General features: G+C 40.9%; 1 protein-coding gene across 1 annotated transcript; it reads right to left on the bottom strand.

Annotated features, from left to right (window-relative positions):
* Positions 1–186: 186 nt before the first annotated feature.
* Positions 187–12,210, bottom strand: LOC144518618 (apoptosis regulator BAX). Its single transcript, XM_078251460.1, has 6 exons — positions 11,980–12,210; positions 9,900–9,948; positions 8,491–8,652; positions 6,920–7,052; positions 5,475–5,579; positions 187–4,121 (listed from the first exon to the last, which is right to left on the bottom strand). The coding sequence occupies exons 1-6, from the start codon at positions 12,044–12,046 to the stop codon at positions 4,023–4,025; spliced, it is 615 nt and encodes a 204-aa protein (XP_078107586.1). The 5' UTR covers positions 12,047–12,210; the 3' UTR covers positions 187–4,022.
* Positions 12,211–16,738: the final 4,528 nt, after the last annotated feature.

Raw genomic sequence — 16,738 nt, 5'->3', positions numbered from 1 at the left:
TCTGACTTCTAACTCAAGACTCAAATACATATTTCATATTGGCCCTAATTTCCCTCCATACATACCGGTAACTGCTATGTAAGTGATTGAATGAATATAAGTTAGTTATTAGTTAGCTATGACTGTATACATGTAGATATCCCATGACCAACAGTAGCTGAGTCAGAACATTCACACAGCGAGCAATGAGTGGTATCATTTAATTTATTCACAGAAATGGAGTCCAATTAGATAATTTTTCTATCATAAAAAAATTATAGGGTCACATTTTTCAAACACTGTAATACATATAGATAAATAGTGTGATATCCCTTTAAAAAGTGCACGATCAATTTGCTAGCATAAATATCTGAGTGAAGCTCACATGGCACTAGATAATAGCACGTAGGTAGGTCTGCTGTAAGCCACTGACTGCTACCGTATAAATCACCCGTCAGATCATCGTAATAACCAAAAAGCATTAGTTTGAATAAAGACGCATTTATCTATAAACCGGTTTCCCCAGAGAACAGCTGACAACGCTTTCTAAAGTCTGGTCCTATCCTTCATGCGTTTACCTTAAGAATCAGAGATTATTACAAACTTAGAAACTAAAAGGACATAGCTTTTTTTTTGTAGTCGCAGAGGTTTTACAGGTTTAAAAAACGAACTAGCATCTGTATGCTAGGAATTCATATCTAGACTGTGATGTTGTAAAAGAAACTTTCACAATTGGATAAATACTGTACGTCTCCAAATGTAGACCCAGTAAACCTTTTCAATGTGAGGAGTCAGCTCAAACTAATATGATGTTGGTTGAAAATAGGGATGTCCTGATCGGAGCCGATGTGGTCTTTTTTTTTTTTAACTGATCGGGGGATAGGCATTCACCCCGATCCCCCTACTCCGAACATTTACGCCAGTAAATTCTACAACATTCTAAGAAGTTGATTTCATATTTGACTTTTACAAAAATGCTTGCTGCACTATGTTACATGTATTAAGCTGAAGACATTACTTTGTTTACTTAGTTATTTTTGTAAACAAAAAAACGGCGTGCAGCTCTATTGTCTAGGCAAATACAAGTATCGGTATCAGGACTCTGTATCGGCAGATATTCAATATTTTAAAAATCGGATCCGGACTGGGGGCCAAAAAAGCTGATCGGGACATCCTTAGTTGAAAACGCTGCTAACGTTACCCAGAGTCTTCATCCACCTTAGCATTAGTATCTAAAATAGTACCATTCACAGTGGAAGACAAATGGAAAAGAAAGACAGAAATATAAAGTCTCTTCTTCCTTCTCTTTTGTGACTTAACAGATCAACATTTTGACAAACAGCTAGTGTAGGCGTGTACTCAGTTTGCCATCACCTGTTGATTTCAACATGTGTTTTGTTGCCTTTGCCTCTCTTGTTATTTTCTGACACATCTGACATAGTTCTGTTTCTGTGGTCAGACAGTAATGTGAGGGTTGGGCATAAACCTGCTAACCAAGATTCGACTGAGTTCCTCAGTCGAATCACCATCTTAAGGCGCTGACACACCAAGCCGATAAACGGCAGTTGGACAGTCTGGCGAGGTCGGTGACTCGAGTCTGTTTGGTGTGTTCTGTGCCGTCTTCCGTCCGAGGGGCCGTCGGCCTTCATTTTGGCCGATTTGACATGTATAATCGGGTAGACACTGCCGGCAGTCGGACTCAAATGACCCCTCTGATTGGTAGAGTGCTGACCTGGAAACGGGGAGCGGAATGAACGTGACTAGAGTCTCTCAAAATCTGACGAAAATCTTTTAAACTGACCTTTGTTGATCTGAAATGAAGACAGATTCAGCAACTGCATGTCCTATTTCTCGCTTAAAATGTTTTCAGAAACATGTTTCGGTGAACTATTTTAGTACAATATGAGATAGTATTCTGAACAAGCCGCCATGACAGTCTGGCTGTGAATTTCCGGAGAAACCAGACCCACGTGACGCGTTCGTCGTGGAGACGTATAACATCTCGTCGCTTTAGTGTGTTCCGAGGCACTTTTTTGACCAACTTGGGGAGACTGATCAGTCCAACTGCCTTTTCTGCCGACGGTCGGCCGTCTGGTCAGTGTGTCTGCAGCTTTATGCTCATACTGGTGTCTGACAACTGAAACATCCGTCACGTGTATCAGTGTGACCGACATTCACATTCACACGTTGGGAGACGATCACAGAAAGGCAGAGACAACGGAAATTAGCTTGTTAACACTGCTGGTACAGAAAATTGCACGACCTTGTCTGTAAATGCTACGTCGACATTCAGCTAGATGCCTGATCCAGTGTGTAGTTCAGGCGTGTTCACGGCACAGAGATGGCCAACGGACCACAGTTACTTAGCTAAGAGATGAACACAGTATTAACACCAGCAAGAAAGTATCTTACCCTCTAAAAGAACCTCACCGCAGCTACAGAGTTGTGTGGTGGGAAGAATAATTCCCAGTGTCTTGGAAGCTACAATTCCATTCACTTTCAACATTAGAAGGTTAAATGATAGACATGAAATTCTCTGGTTGAATTATTAGTACAAAAGTTTAGAAACTGTTAGAAAATATCAGATTTTTTTGAAATGCTCAAAGTAACATAAAAACAACAACTCTGAAGAAGCATTTCGGTAAGAGCCATCCAATAACCCAGCTGAAGCTTAACATTAGTAGAAATGTGATGATACAATGATTTGTTTAAATTAATTCAGATTCAGCCGAATCAGACGGCGTATTTTGTTGGCAATATACCCATTTCCTCAGCTGACACTTTGACTTGGAATATTGTGTAACTTATTTCATTACCAATGTAATTACAAAAGGAAAAGGCCCTGGGCGGGGCAAAACCAAATGGTATGCAGCCATTGTTTATGCTATTAATGATGACACCAGTGCTTGTTGTGCTTTCACATGCCAAAGGTTCTGCTGTGAAAAGGTCTACTGCAACTATGACGCACTGTGAATTCCCTGCAGCTCTCATTTGTTTTAGTTTTTGGCTTCTTTTCCACAACCACAGTGTCCGAGGCTCATCTACCAAGTGATGGTAAAACAGGATTCCTGACGTAGCATTAAGAGCGACAACGGTAGCAAGTAGTATGAAAGCCCGAAAATCTGCGCAAGGAGGTTGGTTGGGGTGGTGGATGGGTCAAACAACACAGGACTTTCACCCAGGAGACCAGGGATCGTGTCCCGCATGTCAGGATTCCTAAACCCAAACGTTCCGTTGTTCTTTTCCTAAACCCAACCCATCCGCTGTATACGGCCGTCCCATTCTTCTTTTCTTAAAAGCAAACCGTTGTTGTCCCGCCCACCCACGACCTTTTCCTTAACTTAAGGGGCCGTGTTCATTTCACGGAATTATTCCGTGGGCCCATCACGGAATTTTCGCCGATTCCGTGACACTGCCACAGATTTTGAGTTAAGGGGCAGTGTTCATTTCACGGAATTCTGTGAGATCAGGCTGAATATAAACCTATTCAAGTACAAGCTAACATAATGAATCTACAGTACTTTTAATTTGTTGTTGTTGTTTATGTGCTCATTGATTTTTAGGTCTTCTCAGGTCTAGTCCAAATTCTGCTTTGACCCAAGACGTGGAGACATTTACATTTGACGCCACCCACAACTAATGTGGACCTGAGACCTGGTTCAGGTAGAGTCAGGTCCTTTAGTCTGTTGAATACAACTACAGCTACATCACATGTCGATAAACACCATCACCTTCTGACAGCCACTGCTGAGAGCTGACAGTCTCTAAAATGGCTGCTACAGGGTGTGTTGCAGCAGCTCACGTGTACTTCCTTACAGTTGCTGGTGAAGGCTGATGGAGATGTCCAGTGGACAGCTGGCTGCAAATGCAAATTTTTTTTTTGTTCTTGGAATCCTGAGAAGAGATGATTATGTACAGTACTTGACCTCCGCCGGTTAATGAGATGGAGTGGTTGTAATTAATGTCCAGACACCGTCTTAAATTTACAAGCTGCGTTTATCCAGGAGATGGGACTGCAGCACCGGTTGCCAGGTCCGATGCTCTCAGCGGGTCATCCTGTAGTAAACAATAGCTGCCACCAATGCTACTGATGCTACTATGGTTAGTGTCCTCCAGCGTGAAATACCACAGATCACCCCATCCTACAAAAGATCAAGACAGTAAGATTAAGAGCTTTTGATCCATACAAGTCCATACATTTACGTGTATAAGGGTTAATGCCCAACAAAGTGTCCATTGTCAGGAAGTGTCCAACGTGAAGGGGCGTAAACCCGCTTATACAATGGTCACTAGCCAAATACTTTTTTTTTTAAACCATTAATTCATATTTACAATCACAATCTTAAAGCTTTAGTGCGTAACTTTTTGATAATCATGAATGTCCGTTACATTCAAGCCATTGCCAAATGAGTTGCTACAAAGCTAATTAAGACTATCAGCTCCACACAACTCTCTCTGTATTTCTCAGTATGGCTGTGTTCAGAAGATTGTGGCGTCCGGTGACTTTCCCGCGCAGAAGCTCGAGTGAAGATAACGACCTCTTCTGAAGAGTCCATCGTGTGTTTTAATCCTACGTGTCTTCCTTGGCTACTAGCAAATGCATGGAGGAGTGGTGGGGGCACGTGCGCAATCACGGAAGGCTTGTATCATGTGGACGCGGCGACAGTTTTGTTGTCATTAGGGTTTGAGTAATACCTAGAACAATCATTCCCATCCCATTAGGTTCTTATGCAAAGCAAACGTTGTTCACTGCTCCAGTAAATAGGACGGACCTTAGTAACGGGGGATATTTATAGTCCGCTCAGCTCAGAGAAGCCTTTAGTTTGGACAGCTACAAGCCAGAAAGCCAACACTATGCTAGCAAGATTTAAAGTTAATAACATGTATACAGTTGACAATCAGTAAATATAATTTGACAGTATGTTTAACAACAAGACAAGCTAGCTATCAGCCATGCCCCAAATCAATATAAAGATTTTTACAAACAAATGATCGGCCATGTGCACTGTTGGCTGCAGCCTGAGGAGCTAGTTGAACAGCTAACGGGATGGGAGATGATCGCTGTGAAACAAAGTCAGTCCAGAGAGACTTCCTGCAGCTTGTGTTTTAGGGCCATCCTGTGGTGTGAGGCAGTGAAGCACTACACAGTGTTGGAAATAACATTCACATTTAGTTTGAATTTGAATGTAGCGCATTCATTTAGAACGGTAAACAGTCAGTTTCACCGGAACTCGTTTAGTAGGTGTCCTAGAACTCTTTTTTATATGGACACCCTGCAGCCAATCAGAATTGAGTATTCTCCCAGACCATGGTATAAAAATGAATATAGCACAGAATTGAGAGATCTCTGGGGACAGAGATCTCTGTCTATGTTTTAATTGTATTCCTTTGCTTTTAAAATACAGTATAACTTTGTACAGCACTTTGTTCAGCTTAGGTTGGTTATAATTCAAATATATTTAATAAATAAATTGACTTGACAAGGCATCACTCACCCAGCCTCCCTGCTGTACGAGCCAGGAGTAGAGCAGCTCTCTGATGGCCTGCAGAAACCAGCTGACGATTGTTCGGATGTTTTCTAGATGGTTGGAGTTCACCGCCTTTAAAACCAAAACCAAAAGACCAGTCAGAACATCTCTGAAGTTGTCAGCTACTGAAATCATCATAACCTTTATTTAAGAATCTTGGAAATCATTGATGTTTCCCTCATTTTCAATGATGCCGAGATAAAAGGCACATAAAACATAGGCTAAAGCACAAAACGGGTTAATAATACTCAATGAAAACAATCACACACAGAAGTGAAGTGATCTGAAACTACAATCGTAAAACGTGCAGGAGTAGGAAGAGTGTCCAGCTTAAGTGAACATTGAAGGGGATTCCATGCTTTTGGTGCATAGAAACTATAAGCAGACCTGTACGACATGAATCATAAGGCAATGTGTTGAGGGAGTTTGGTGAGGTCCTGTGATCCAGCTCAGCATAGATGCTATATATGGTGGTGACAGTCTGAGAGCTCTTGAAGTGGCAATCTTGAAGTGGCACTAGGGCTGGACAATAGACTGACTTAATCCATTTTATTTAAAAATTGTAAAGTGTAAAATCACTACATGGAGAAATGTATGTGAATAGACTTATAAGGACTTGACTTTTTAGTCAAAAAGTAACCTAGATGATAGCTGCTACTGTAGCAGTCTTGAGTCACGGGCCACTACAGTCCGTAACCTGTCACTTAAATACTTAAAACTACAGTTTATGTACTCCAATTAATTGACTGACTGGATGCCAATCAATCTTTTCAAACTCAATAGAAATAAAAGCAGGGTTCTCTGGTTCAAAGTCCACACTCTCCAAAACCCACCAGTTCCCCATATCAATTGCTGGCTCTCCAATTCCCACCTCCGCCCAAGTCAAAAGTCTCAGCATCATTCTGGACAGTAGGGCTGGGAAATGTATTAATATTATATCGTTATCTTGATATGATTTTGGATATCAGTGTTGTTGACCAATAGTCAACCCTGCAATATCACCGCAGAATTGAACTGATTGAGGTATTTGGTCAAAAATATTGTGCTACTTGATTTTCTCCACATGGCCCAGCCCTAGTATACAGCTACTAGCTGCAGCTGCTCTGCCTGGCTCTGCTGGATAACACTGTGGATTTGGTTATTGCTGGGGCTATGGCTGCAGTTGTAGTTGAATCTTTGATACTTTGGATATGGCTATGGTAGCTGTACTGTGGCCCTTCTATTCACAATACTATATCATGATACAGCTCAGCCTCTTTGGATCAGAGGGAATGCAAAATTAATTGCGAAGGAGCGCAAACGAATTTCAGAAGAAGAAAAAAACCAGCCCTGCTGAGAAGCACTGCTCTGTGGGATATACTGTATGTGTGTGTGTGTGTGTGTGTGTGTGTGTGTGTGTGTGTGTGTGTTACCTTGAGTATGAGTCTGTAGGCCAGATGGAAGAGAGCCACCACTCGACCCCAGTTGATGCCATCAGCAAAGATTTTCCTGGCCACCTTCATGAAGATGTTCCGAGCACAGTCGTCCTGAACTTGGTTAATCAGACTGACAGGAAGAAATGGACAGATTCAAATGTTCTGATTTGATTTAACTCACCGTAGAAAAAAAGTGTTGCAAATGCATTTCTCTTTTATTCAGATGATGTTCCGGCCCTCAGGCTTTTTTTAAAGATCAACAATCACAGTAAGACACAGGCAGTGATCTGTTACAGTGGTGCTCATAAGTTTATGAACCCATGCTAAAGTTGGCTAAAAAGAGGAATAACATCTTTTGGAAATTGCCTTAATTAAAAAGAATTAGGAAAAATCCAACCTTTAAGGACACCAATTTTCTTTGTGAATGAATAATGTATCGTAAATAAATAAATGTTCTTCCTTAACATACAGGGGGCATGGGGTACTTTCCATAAAATCATCTCTCAATGCAAATCAAAGCAGCTATTAGGCTAACTGAAATACAACCATGCCAATCTCCAGGTATGGTGAAGGGTATGTGATGATGTGGGGCTATTTTAATTCCAAAGGCCAAGGGAACTTTATCAGGATGCATAGTATCCTGGATCCATGAAATAACTGGCCTTTAAAAATAAACATCTGCCTGCCTCTATGGGAATTTAACATATGGGTGTACTTACTTATGCCTCCTGTATTTTAAGGAAGAACATTTATTTATTTACGATACATTATTCATTCACAAAGAAAATTGGTGTTCTTAAAGATTGGATTTTTCCTCATTTTTTTTAAATTAAGGCATTAAGATCAATTTCCAAAAGATGATTTTTTTTATTCCTCTTTTTAGTCAACTTTAGCATGGGTTCATAAACTTATGAGCACCATTGTAACAGATCACTGCCTGTGTCTTACTGTGATTGTTGATCTTTAAAAAAAGCCTGAGGGCCGGAACATCATCTGAATAATAGGCTACATCCTAGTCACACATCTGATGGTGATTACGTGACAAGTGACAAGTGCACGCTGTCCTCGGCCCGTGTTGGTGTGTACCAGCACCCCGCCCCTCAGGCAAAGACAGGCATGAGACAGACAGAGAAAACGGTTTTGGGACACTGCCATTCATTGCTCAATAACCTTATTTTCCGCTATGGAAATCTCACTCACTAATTTCTTAAGTACCGATAGCAGAACCCATAACTCCGGACCTTATTAATACTCAGTTTTTTTTACTAATTTAGAACCAAATGTTCTGCATTGTCATGTTGCATGTTGTTTGAGGGCAAATAAAACCTCAAAAACTAAATGTATTACTCAGTCAAGCAAACAAAGGTTTGTCTATTATTTCAAACATGCGTCTTTCATGATATGCAGTCAAAATGGTTAAAAAAAAAAAGACCGACCACATTAGCTAGGTGTATTCTTTGAAAGAGTTCATGTAGATTAACATTCAAGCGCTGTGATTGAGCAATAAGCGATGGATCTGCTGACTGATGCAGCCCACCAGTTGTGTTTGTGTATGATGCACAACTTACTGATGGAGCTCAGTGTTCCGGTTTATCTCATCTGAAATCCTGATCAGCTGTTCCACCACTTCTTTAATTTGGGGATCCTGTTGTTCATTTGGCCTTCCTCCCAGATACTCAGAGGACACGTGTTGACTGGGCTCCTCTGTGTTTATACGTTCAATCACATACCTAGGACAGAGGAAACTGCTTAACCAAACACATATATTTTATTACTTTAAAAGATACCTACTTGATTAATATAATTTAGTAGGGGTGTGAATATTTTGGTATCTCACCATTCAATTCTGATTCTTGGGGTCATGATTTGATTCAATCAATCGATTGTTGATTCAGGATCTAGTTTCAAGTTATGTATGCACAAGAAATACAGAAGCAGTCGTCATAGAAAATCTTGGGTCTTAGGTAGAGATGTTCCAATAGTATCTGTATCGGCTCCGATACTGCCTAAAATGCTGGTATCGGGAAGTACTGGAGTTAATGCACCGATCTGATACCACGTAATAAAGCCCTAAAGAAAATCTACGTTAAGTAGTTTATGTTATTTTTCCGTTATAACTGACTGTCAAACTGCATAACAAAAGAAAGTTCTGTGGCATTCATTGTTTGTGTTTGTTCATGTTTCACAAAGAGTTTAACCTGAGCCAGACCGACAACAAAGATAGAAATCATATCACATCCATACAAGGATAGTGGTACACAGTTGTTAAAACATAATAAAATATATGACACACTGGTATCGGATCAGTACTCAGGATTGGCCGATACGCAAGTTCAGGTATCGGAATCGGTATCGGGAAGCAAAAAATCGTATCGGGCCATCTCTAGTCTTAGGCTCCCTCCAAAAATGCTAATTAAAGTGTTACAGAACAGAAAATCACAGGCGCTTGTATAGCTCAGTTGGTAGAGCGGGTGCCCATATATAGAGGTTTTCTCATCAACACAGCGGGCCGGGGTTCGACTCCGACCTATGGCCCTTTGCTTCATGTCATCTCCCCCTCCCTTTTAATGTCTTCAGCTGTCCTGTCAAAATAAAGGCCAAAAATGCCACAAAATAAAAAAAAATATTTAAAAGAAATAACAGAAAATCACCAAAAAAAAAAACTAAATGATAATCTAAGACATGAGAGATAAATTAGTGTAAGTTAAAATATAGGGATAATATATACAATCTGTTCAATTATGTTTTTATCAACAGAATATAAAGAAGAATAGTCTCCAAATCTCCAAAGATCTGTTTTTTTCTCTCTCTCAACCTGATCTCGGGAAGGTCATAGTTTACATCTCGCTTGGATTATTGTTATTCATTGTATTTCATGTTTATTTCTGGTTCAACCATGCAAAGCACTGTAACTTTTCTTTTAAAGTGCTGTATAAATTGAGTTTAGTCTTATTCAAGTTGTGAAGATGAGACTTACCCTCTAAGGATCACTGCTCCTCGCTCTATGATGGGATCATCAATGACATCTGGAACAACGAGAAGATTGATTAAAACCCACCATCATTTCAATCATACACACTATACTGTTTGTTTAAATTAATAGAAAAATATTGTCATATTCCTTTCAAATTCAAAACAAGAAAATAGAAATTTCTTGTTATAAAAACTTAGCAACTTATCATGGTATCATATGAAAAGTTTGTTTTAACAAGGTATGTTGATTTATGTTGGATTATGGTTGGTGTCTTATTTTGTGTAGACCACAGGAGGAAATTGGGGGGGGGGTCAAGACTTACCCCATCTGAGGGTTGCCCCCCCGCAACGCAAACAGGGCGAAAAATGTGATTTAAGTTTAGAAACCTTTTGAGTCCCCCCTGCCTTGCATCAGAGTGGTTTGGTCCACTGCTTGGTTGGTTTCTCCCTATACGTTAACGTATAATGCTGAGTCATTAATAAATTAATCTTGACAAAAAAAATGATGTATTTGTCCATTAGTCCACTAATTTAACAGTTATGTTATTAAGCTTGTTTGGTAGCTAGCTTGTGAATTCCACCCACCATGCTTTCATGCTACACACTGGTTATAGAAAATGAGCCGAACAAAGTTGTCACTCATCTGGCGAGAGTACTGTGCTGTTCTACGCTGTGACAAGAGTGTGTGAATGAAACATCAAGGTATTAAACCTCAATAATTTAGTGGCCGGCTAGCTAGTTAGTTAGCTTGCTTGCATCATCTGTAAAGGAGTAAAGAGTCACTTTATCCAATGTTTAAAGTGAATAAAATAGCCTTGCCAGCCTGCTTACTTGAGTTCCACAATTACACATATCCTATACAAGTACAATTTTGTATGTGTATGTCTCCTTCAATAATTTCTCTTTTATTTTATGTTTATTGCCCCCCCCCGCCAATCTCTAACATTCCCGTGATGCTTGGATGCTTAAAAGGAACACGGCGACTTATTGGGACTTTAGCTTATTCACCGTATCCCCCAGAGTTAGATAACTCCGATATCTATTACACTTTCTATCAACAATGTATGCCGTCTATATCGCCTAAATATTCCTGTAAATCGTTTCAAAATATCAGTGAAACTTCACAACTATATCAAAAAAGCGTTTTAAAAGGGTTTCTTTCACGTAGGCTACATCTTCATGTGACGTCACCATTCCAATGCTGTCAGCGGGAATTCTGTCATGGTGTCATCTCCAGTCCCGCCTAGCTAGTCTTTAACACCATAATTAAGTGGTATGCATTGTTTGACAGTCACGTAGCTTGGAATGTTGTTGGCTCTCATATTTGTTCATGTATACTAACCGTAGGCTACATCAAATAAAGTCTGAAGCACCGTCCAAACTTTAGAGGACAGCTTTCATAGCCCCAGCAACAGACATACACTCTGACTGACTCACACGTCCCGGACTCCCCGCCTGACTCAGGCAAACAAATCTGCCTGTTTATTACCTAGTTTGTCACCAGCTGCATTTAGGTTACCGGGTAGAGCAGACATAAGGCCTGTATTATTCTTTATAACGCACACATTAAATCGGCAAACATCAAATTAACTAATTTCAACACTTCTCCCAGCAAGCTACAGTATCTTGTTGATATTGAATAACTTTTGGAATAAATAACCACAGGAAGTATTTTAAACATCCAGTAGTCTTAACGTACACAACACAGCAAGCTGATAGTTGATAGCAAGCTGATAGTTGTGTATATGTTTCTTCCCGAAGAGTGGTGTTTCCCATAGCGCCACCCTGCCCGGTCAAGGCTTATATGAGGTTATCGTAAATCGTAGCACAGATAACTGGTTGGGGTTTGAGCGAGGTTGGAGTCACGTACAATAACCGCCGAGTCTGGGGTTATGTTTAGGTCAAGATAGAGGGAAACAGACTTCGACACACACCGGTTCCTACGTTCTTTATAAGAAAATGTGACGACCCTGTTACCTAAATACTAATATTCAGGGAGGTTTCAACGAAGTATGTATTTAAGAGAAAGGCCGCTAACGTTATACGTTAGCTTGTTCACACCTGCCGGCTTTAACGTTACATACCTTCCCCACCCACGGCGCCCTGAGGTTCCTCTGCTTCCTCTCTCTCCTCTTCTCGGTTGTCAGCCATAATAACTTCTAACTTCAGTCAGCTCGGAGCGAGGAATGATTAATTGGCTAGAAGTTTGGTTCGAACATTTAACACCAAAGTTAGCTCTTGAAGAAAAACAAGTGACAAAAGTCCGGACGTGCCTGTAGGTTGAAAAGTTTTCGTCTACACTAAAGAACAAGGAAGTGACACACACAGAAGCGCGAAGTGGGCGGGACGCAGGAGCCGGACTCACTTGGGAGACACGCCCCATCAGGGTAGATGCTAGATCGGATACATAGGCCTAAGTCAAAATAGAAAAAAAACGAGGCTTTCTGGAACTGGCTGCCAATATTAAGCAGTATATTTTTTTCTCCATTTGTATTCCCATTTTTCATTTACATTTCATGTTTATTTGATAGGGACAGACGCTATTCCACATGGACACTTACACAAACAACTCTCCAATGTAGGCTACTGCATCACATCATTATAGCTATTGCTCATTTCCAATGCCTTTCCTTCGATAGCTTTAAACAGTCTAGATAAAAACACATGAAACATAGACACATTAAAAAAAAACATACATGAGCATTAACATACGCAGGCAGTAAGCACAGCCTACAGGTACATATAACCCACCACCCTTGACCTTCCTGGCTTTTTTATGATTGTAGACCTAAAAAAATGTAGGTTACAGAAGATGTCGTTTACCTGCTGTATATCTATGCTTGTGAATAAAGATTGAAAAAAAAAGGCACATCTCATTTTCATCACTTAATTTCATCATCTCTTAATACATCCATGGTTTTCATCCATTAGACATCAAGCATGAAATAAATCACATCAAATAGAAAAGCACACTCATGAGTAATTTGTCGAGATTAAAATCGTACCGCAATGTAATCTAATTGAAGTAATCATTTTGGATCACGTATAATCACATAGTACAGTATAATCATAACAAGGCCAAAGTGATGTTCTATTTCGTATAGGCTTCGCCCTCTAAGCTACGCTACTGGGTTTATCCCTTCGCTCATGCGCAGTCGTGAAGATTTCTTTCCCGCCCCTTGCGTCCAGCACGGGCTTTCAACTACGTCCGCAGAAACTGTATATAAACAGAGTGGACCCGTTGATCATCTCCCACTTTTTCTTCAAGCTAGCAGTATGAAGACAAGCTCCACTTCCAGCTGGGCAGACAGACGGCAATCCGTCAACACCCTGGATCCGCCGGAGGAAGGCTTTGTCGATGAGCACGAGTCCGATTGCTCGATTCCCTGGGATAACGCCTCCGTCACCGGCTGTCCCTCCTCCCCCCTGGGAGGACTGGACCTCGAAACGGGGATCGATGCCCTCCCATTGCGGCTCTCCCCATCTCTGGAATGGCCAAGGGCACCGCTCCAGCGGTCTTCCCCTCTGCCTCAGGCGGCTCCACCCTCCACCGCTAAGACTCTCATCTTGGATCTGCCAGAGATCATCATAATGTTGGCAAATGCCCCCTCCTTACCCAATAAACTCGATGAGCTACAAGCAAACTGCAAATTATAGTGGGCATATAGAGAGGCCAGTCTGATCTGCATCGGGGAGACATGGCTCGATCACACTATACCTGACTCTTGTAACATTGTACCCTCAAAGACAGTTAAAATATTTTCTAACAATAAACCTTGGATTACAAAAGACCTCAAAACAACAATCGATGAAAAGAAAATTGTGTTTATCTCAGGAAACAGAGAATCAAAACTGATCCAAGCTAAACTCAACAAACAAATTAAGGCAGCCAAAAGCGTGTATAAGGAAAAGGTGGAAAAGCTTTTCCAGAATGGTAATGCCCGGGAAGCATGGAAGGGTGTTAAGATACTGGCCGGCCTCACTACCAACCGTAATATTCACTGTCCCACAGTAAAAAGCCCAACTGACTTTGCTGAAGAACTCAACTACTTCAGATTTCAACAGAGCGACCATTCCACAGAGAGGAAGGAACTTATGGACGAGCTCTCAGTTAAGTCATTATCCGCAGCAGCAGTTGTAATTCAGAGGGACATTCGGGACAGTCACGAAATCCAAGCAGTTGTCCTGAATCCAGAATCCTGCCCTAATTGTCCCGAAAATTAGAGCAAAGTCTCAAGAGCAGACTCTCGAGTAGTTATAGTCTGATAGAACACTCACTTGGTGAGTGTTCTACTCACTGATGAATATGTTTCCTGCAGCTACTGTGGTTTAGGTGAAATAAAGATAAAGTGCTTATTTTTACCAAGACTGAAGCAGAACCAGGTCCAAAGCTCTGGACAAGGAGCAAAATCACAGCAAGGCTGGGCCCAGAGCTACAAACAGAGACAAAGACCAGCCCAAAGGAAGCCCTAAGGCCCCACTGGAGAGACGCAGCGCTGCCAGCAAAACTCACACAACCAAGATGATGATCAGTCCTAGTAAAAAGTTCATTTATGTGTTACTACAACAAGTGTGGGATTAATAAAATCTATTTTATGTTATCTTATCTTACTATCTGCTCATGAAAGAGTCCTTTTAAAAGATAAACGCCATAAACAAAAACCTCAGAAAAAGTCAAAAGAAACGTTGCAAAGATTATAAAGCTGAGCCTTGTACACACACTGCATCTTCACTGCCCAACATGGAAACATACATATACAGTCAGGTCCATAAATATTGGGACATCGACACAATTCTTATCTTTTTGGCTCTATACACCACCACAATGGAGTTGAAATGAAACGAACAAGATGTGCTTTAACTGCAGACTTTCAGCTTTAATTTGAGGGTATTTACATCCAAATCAGGTGAACGGTGTAGGAATTACAACAGTTTGTATATGTGCCTCCCACTTTTTAAGGGACCAAAAGTAATGGGACAGATTAACAATCATAAATCAAACTTTCACTTTTTAATACTTGGTTGCAAATCCTTTGCATTCAATTACAGCCTTAAGTCTGGAAGGCATAGACATCACCAGACGCTGGGTTTCATCCCTGGTGATGCTCTGCCAGGCCTCTACTGCAACTGTCTTCAGTTCCTGCTTGTTCTTGGGGCATTTTCCCTTCAGTTTTGTCTTCAGCAAGTGAAATGCATGCTCAATCGGATTCAGGTCAGGTGATTGACTTGGCCATTGCATAACATTCCACTTCTTTCCCTTAAAAGACTCTTTGGTTGCTTTCGCAGTATGCTTCGGGTCATTGTCCATCTGCACTGTGAAGCGCCGTCCAATGAGTTCTGAAGCATTTGGCTGAATATGAGCAGATAATATTGCCCGAAACACTTCAGAATTCATCCTGCTGCTTTTGTCAGCAGTCACATCATCAATAAATACAAGAGAACCAGTTCCATTGGCAGCCATACATGCCCATGCCATGACACTACCACCACCATACTTCACTGATGAGGTGGTATGCTTTGGATCATGAGCAGTTCCTTTCCTTCTCCATACTCTTCTCTTCCCATCACTCTGGTACAAGTTGATCTTTGTCTCATCTGTCCATAGGATGTTGTTCCAGAAATGTGAAGGCTTTTTTAGATGTTGTTTGGCAAACTCTAATCTGGCTCCTTCCTGTTTTTGAGGCTCACCAATGGTTTACATCTTGTAGTGAACCCTCTGTATTCACTCTGGTGAAGTCTTCTCTTGATTGTTGACTTTGACACACATACACCTACCTCCTGGAGAATGTTCTTGATCTGGCCAACTGTTGTGAAGGGTGTTTTTCTTCACCAGGAAAGTATTCTTCGGTCATCCACCACAGTTGTTTTCCGTGGTCTTCCGGGTCTTTTGGTGTTGCTGAGCTCACCGGTGCGTTCTTTCTTTTTTAAGAATGTTCCAAACAGTTGATTTGGCCACACCTAATGTTTTTGCTATCTCTCTGATGGGTTTGTTTAGATTTTTCAGCCTAATGATGGCTTGCTTCACTGATAGTGACAGCTCTTTGGATCTCATATTGAGAGTTGACAGCAACAGATTCCAAATGTAAATAGCACACTTGAAATGAACTCTGGACCTTTTATCTGCTCCTCGTAAATGGGATAATGAGGGAATAACACACACCTGGCCATGGAACAGCTGAGCAGCCAGTTGTCCCATTACTTTTGGTCCCTTAAAAAGTGGGAGGCACATATACAAACTGTTGTAATTCCTACACCGTTCACCTGATTTGGATGTAAATACCCTCAAATTAAAGCTGAAAGTCTGCAGTTAAAGCACATCTTGTTCGTTTCATTTCAACTCCATTGTGGTGGTGTATAGAGCCAAAAAGATTAGAATTGTGTCGATGTCCCAATATTTATGGACCTGACTGTAATAATAATAATAATCAGGGTTTGTGAAAAACATTATGTCTCAAATATTGGAAAAACTAGAACAGATGAATCAAAACTCTAAGTCCAAAGAAGTCCAAAAATTGAGTTAGTTTTGATGGTCACATTGATTTTACATTCATTCAGCTTGGGTGCTTTATAATAACAGGGCAACCCATATAATAATGTTTAATACTAATAATGTTTGTGTGTTTAATTGCCAGGCTCAGCAGCCCTTCAGGAATTGCAGTACCAGAGGGAACAGGAGGAGAAACGCCGACAGGAAGAGGAGGAACATACGGTGGCCGACGGGGGCAAACGCCCTGCAACTTAAGGAAACACACGCAAATAGACAAAACACAAGCAAATTAAGAAAACAACTTCATTAATTTAACAACACATGCGCAGCATTCAGCAAACACGCTGCAAATACAC

The sequence above is a fragment of the Sander vitreus genome, chromosome 1, assembly GCF_031162955.1.
Source record: "Sander vitreus isolate 19-12246 chromosome 1, sanVit1, whole genome shotgun sequence".
NCBI lineage: Eukaryota > Metazoa > Chordata > Actinopteri > Perciformes > Percidae > Sander > Sander vitreus.
This window is presented reverse-complemented; position numbering and strand designations above follow the sequence as displayed.

Excerpts from the sequence above, each read along its gene's own strand:
- LOC144518618 (XM_078251460.1), bottom strand. The coding sequence starts at position 12,046 with ATGGCTGACAACCGAGAAGAGGAGAGAGAGGAAGCAGAGGAACCTCAG. Across the intron at positions 8,653-9,899 it reads GGAGCAGTGATCCTTAGAGG|GTATGTGATTGAACGTATAA; the intron begins GTAAGTCTCATC and ends CCTCTGTCCTAG. Across the intron at positions 4,122-5,474 it reads TCGTACAGCAGGGAGGCTGG|GATGGGGTGATCTGTGGTAT; the intron begins GTGAGTGATGCC and ends GATCTTTTGTAG.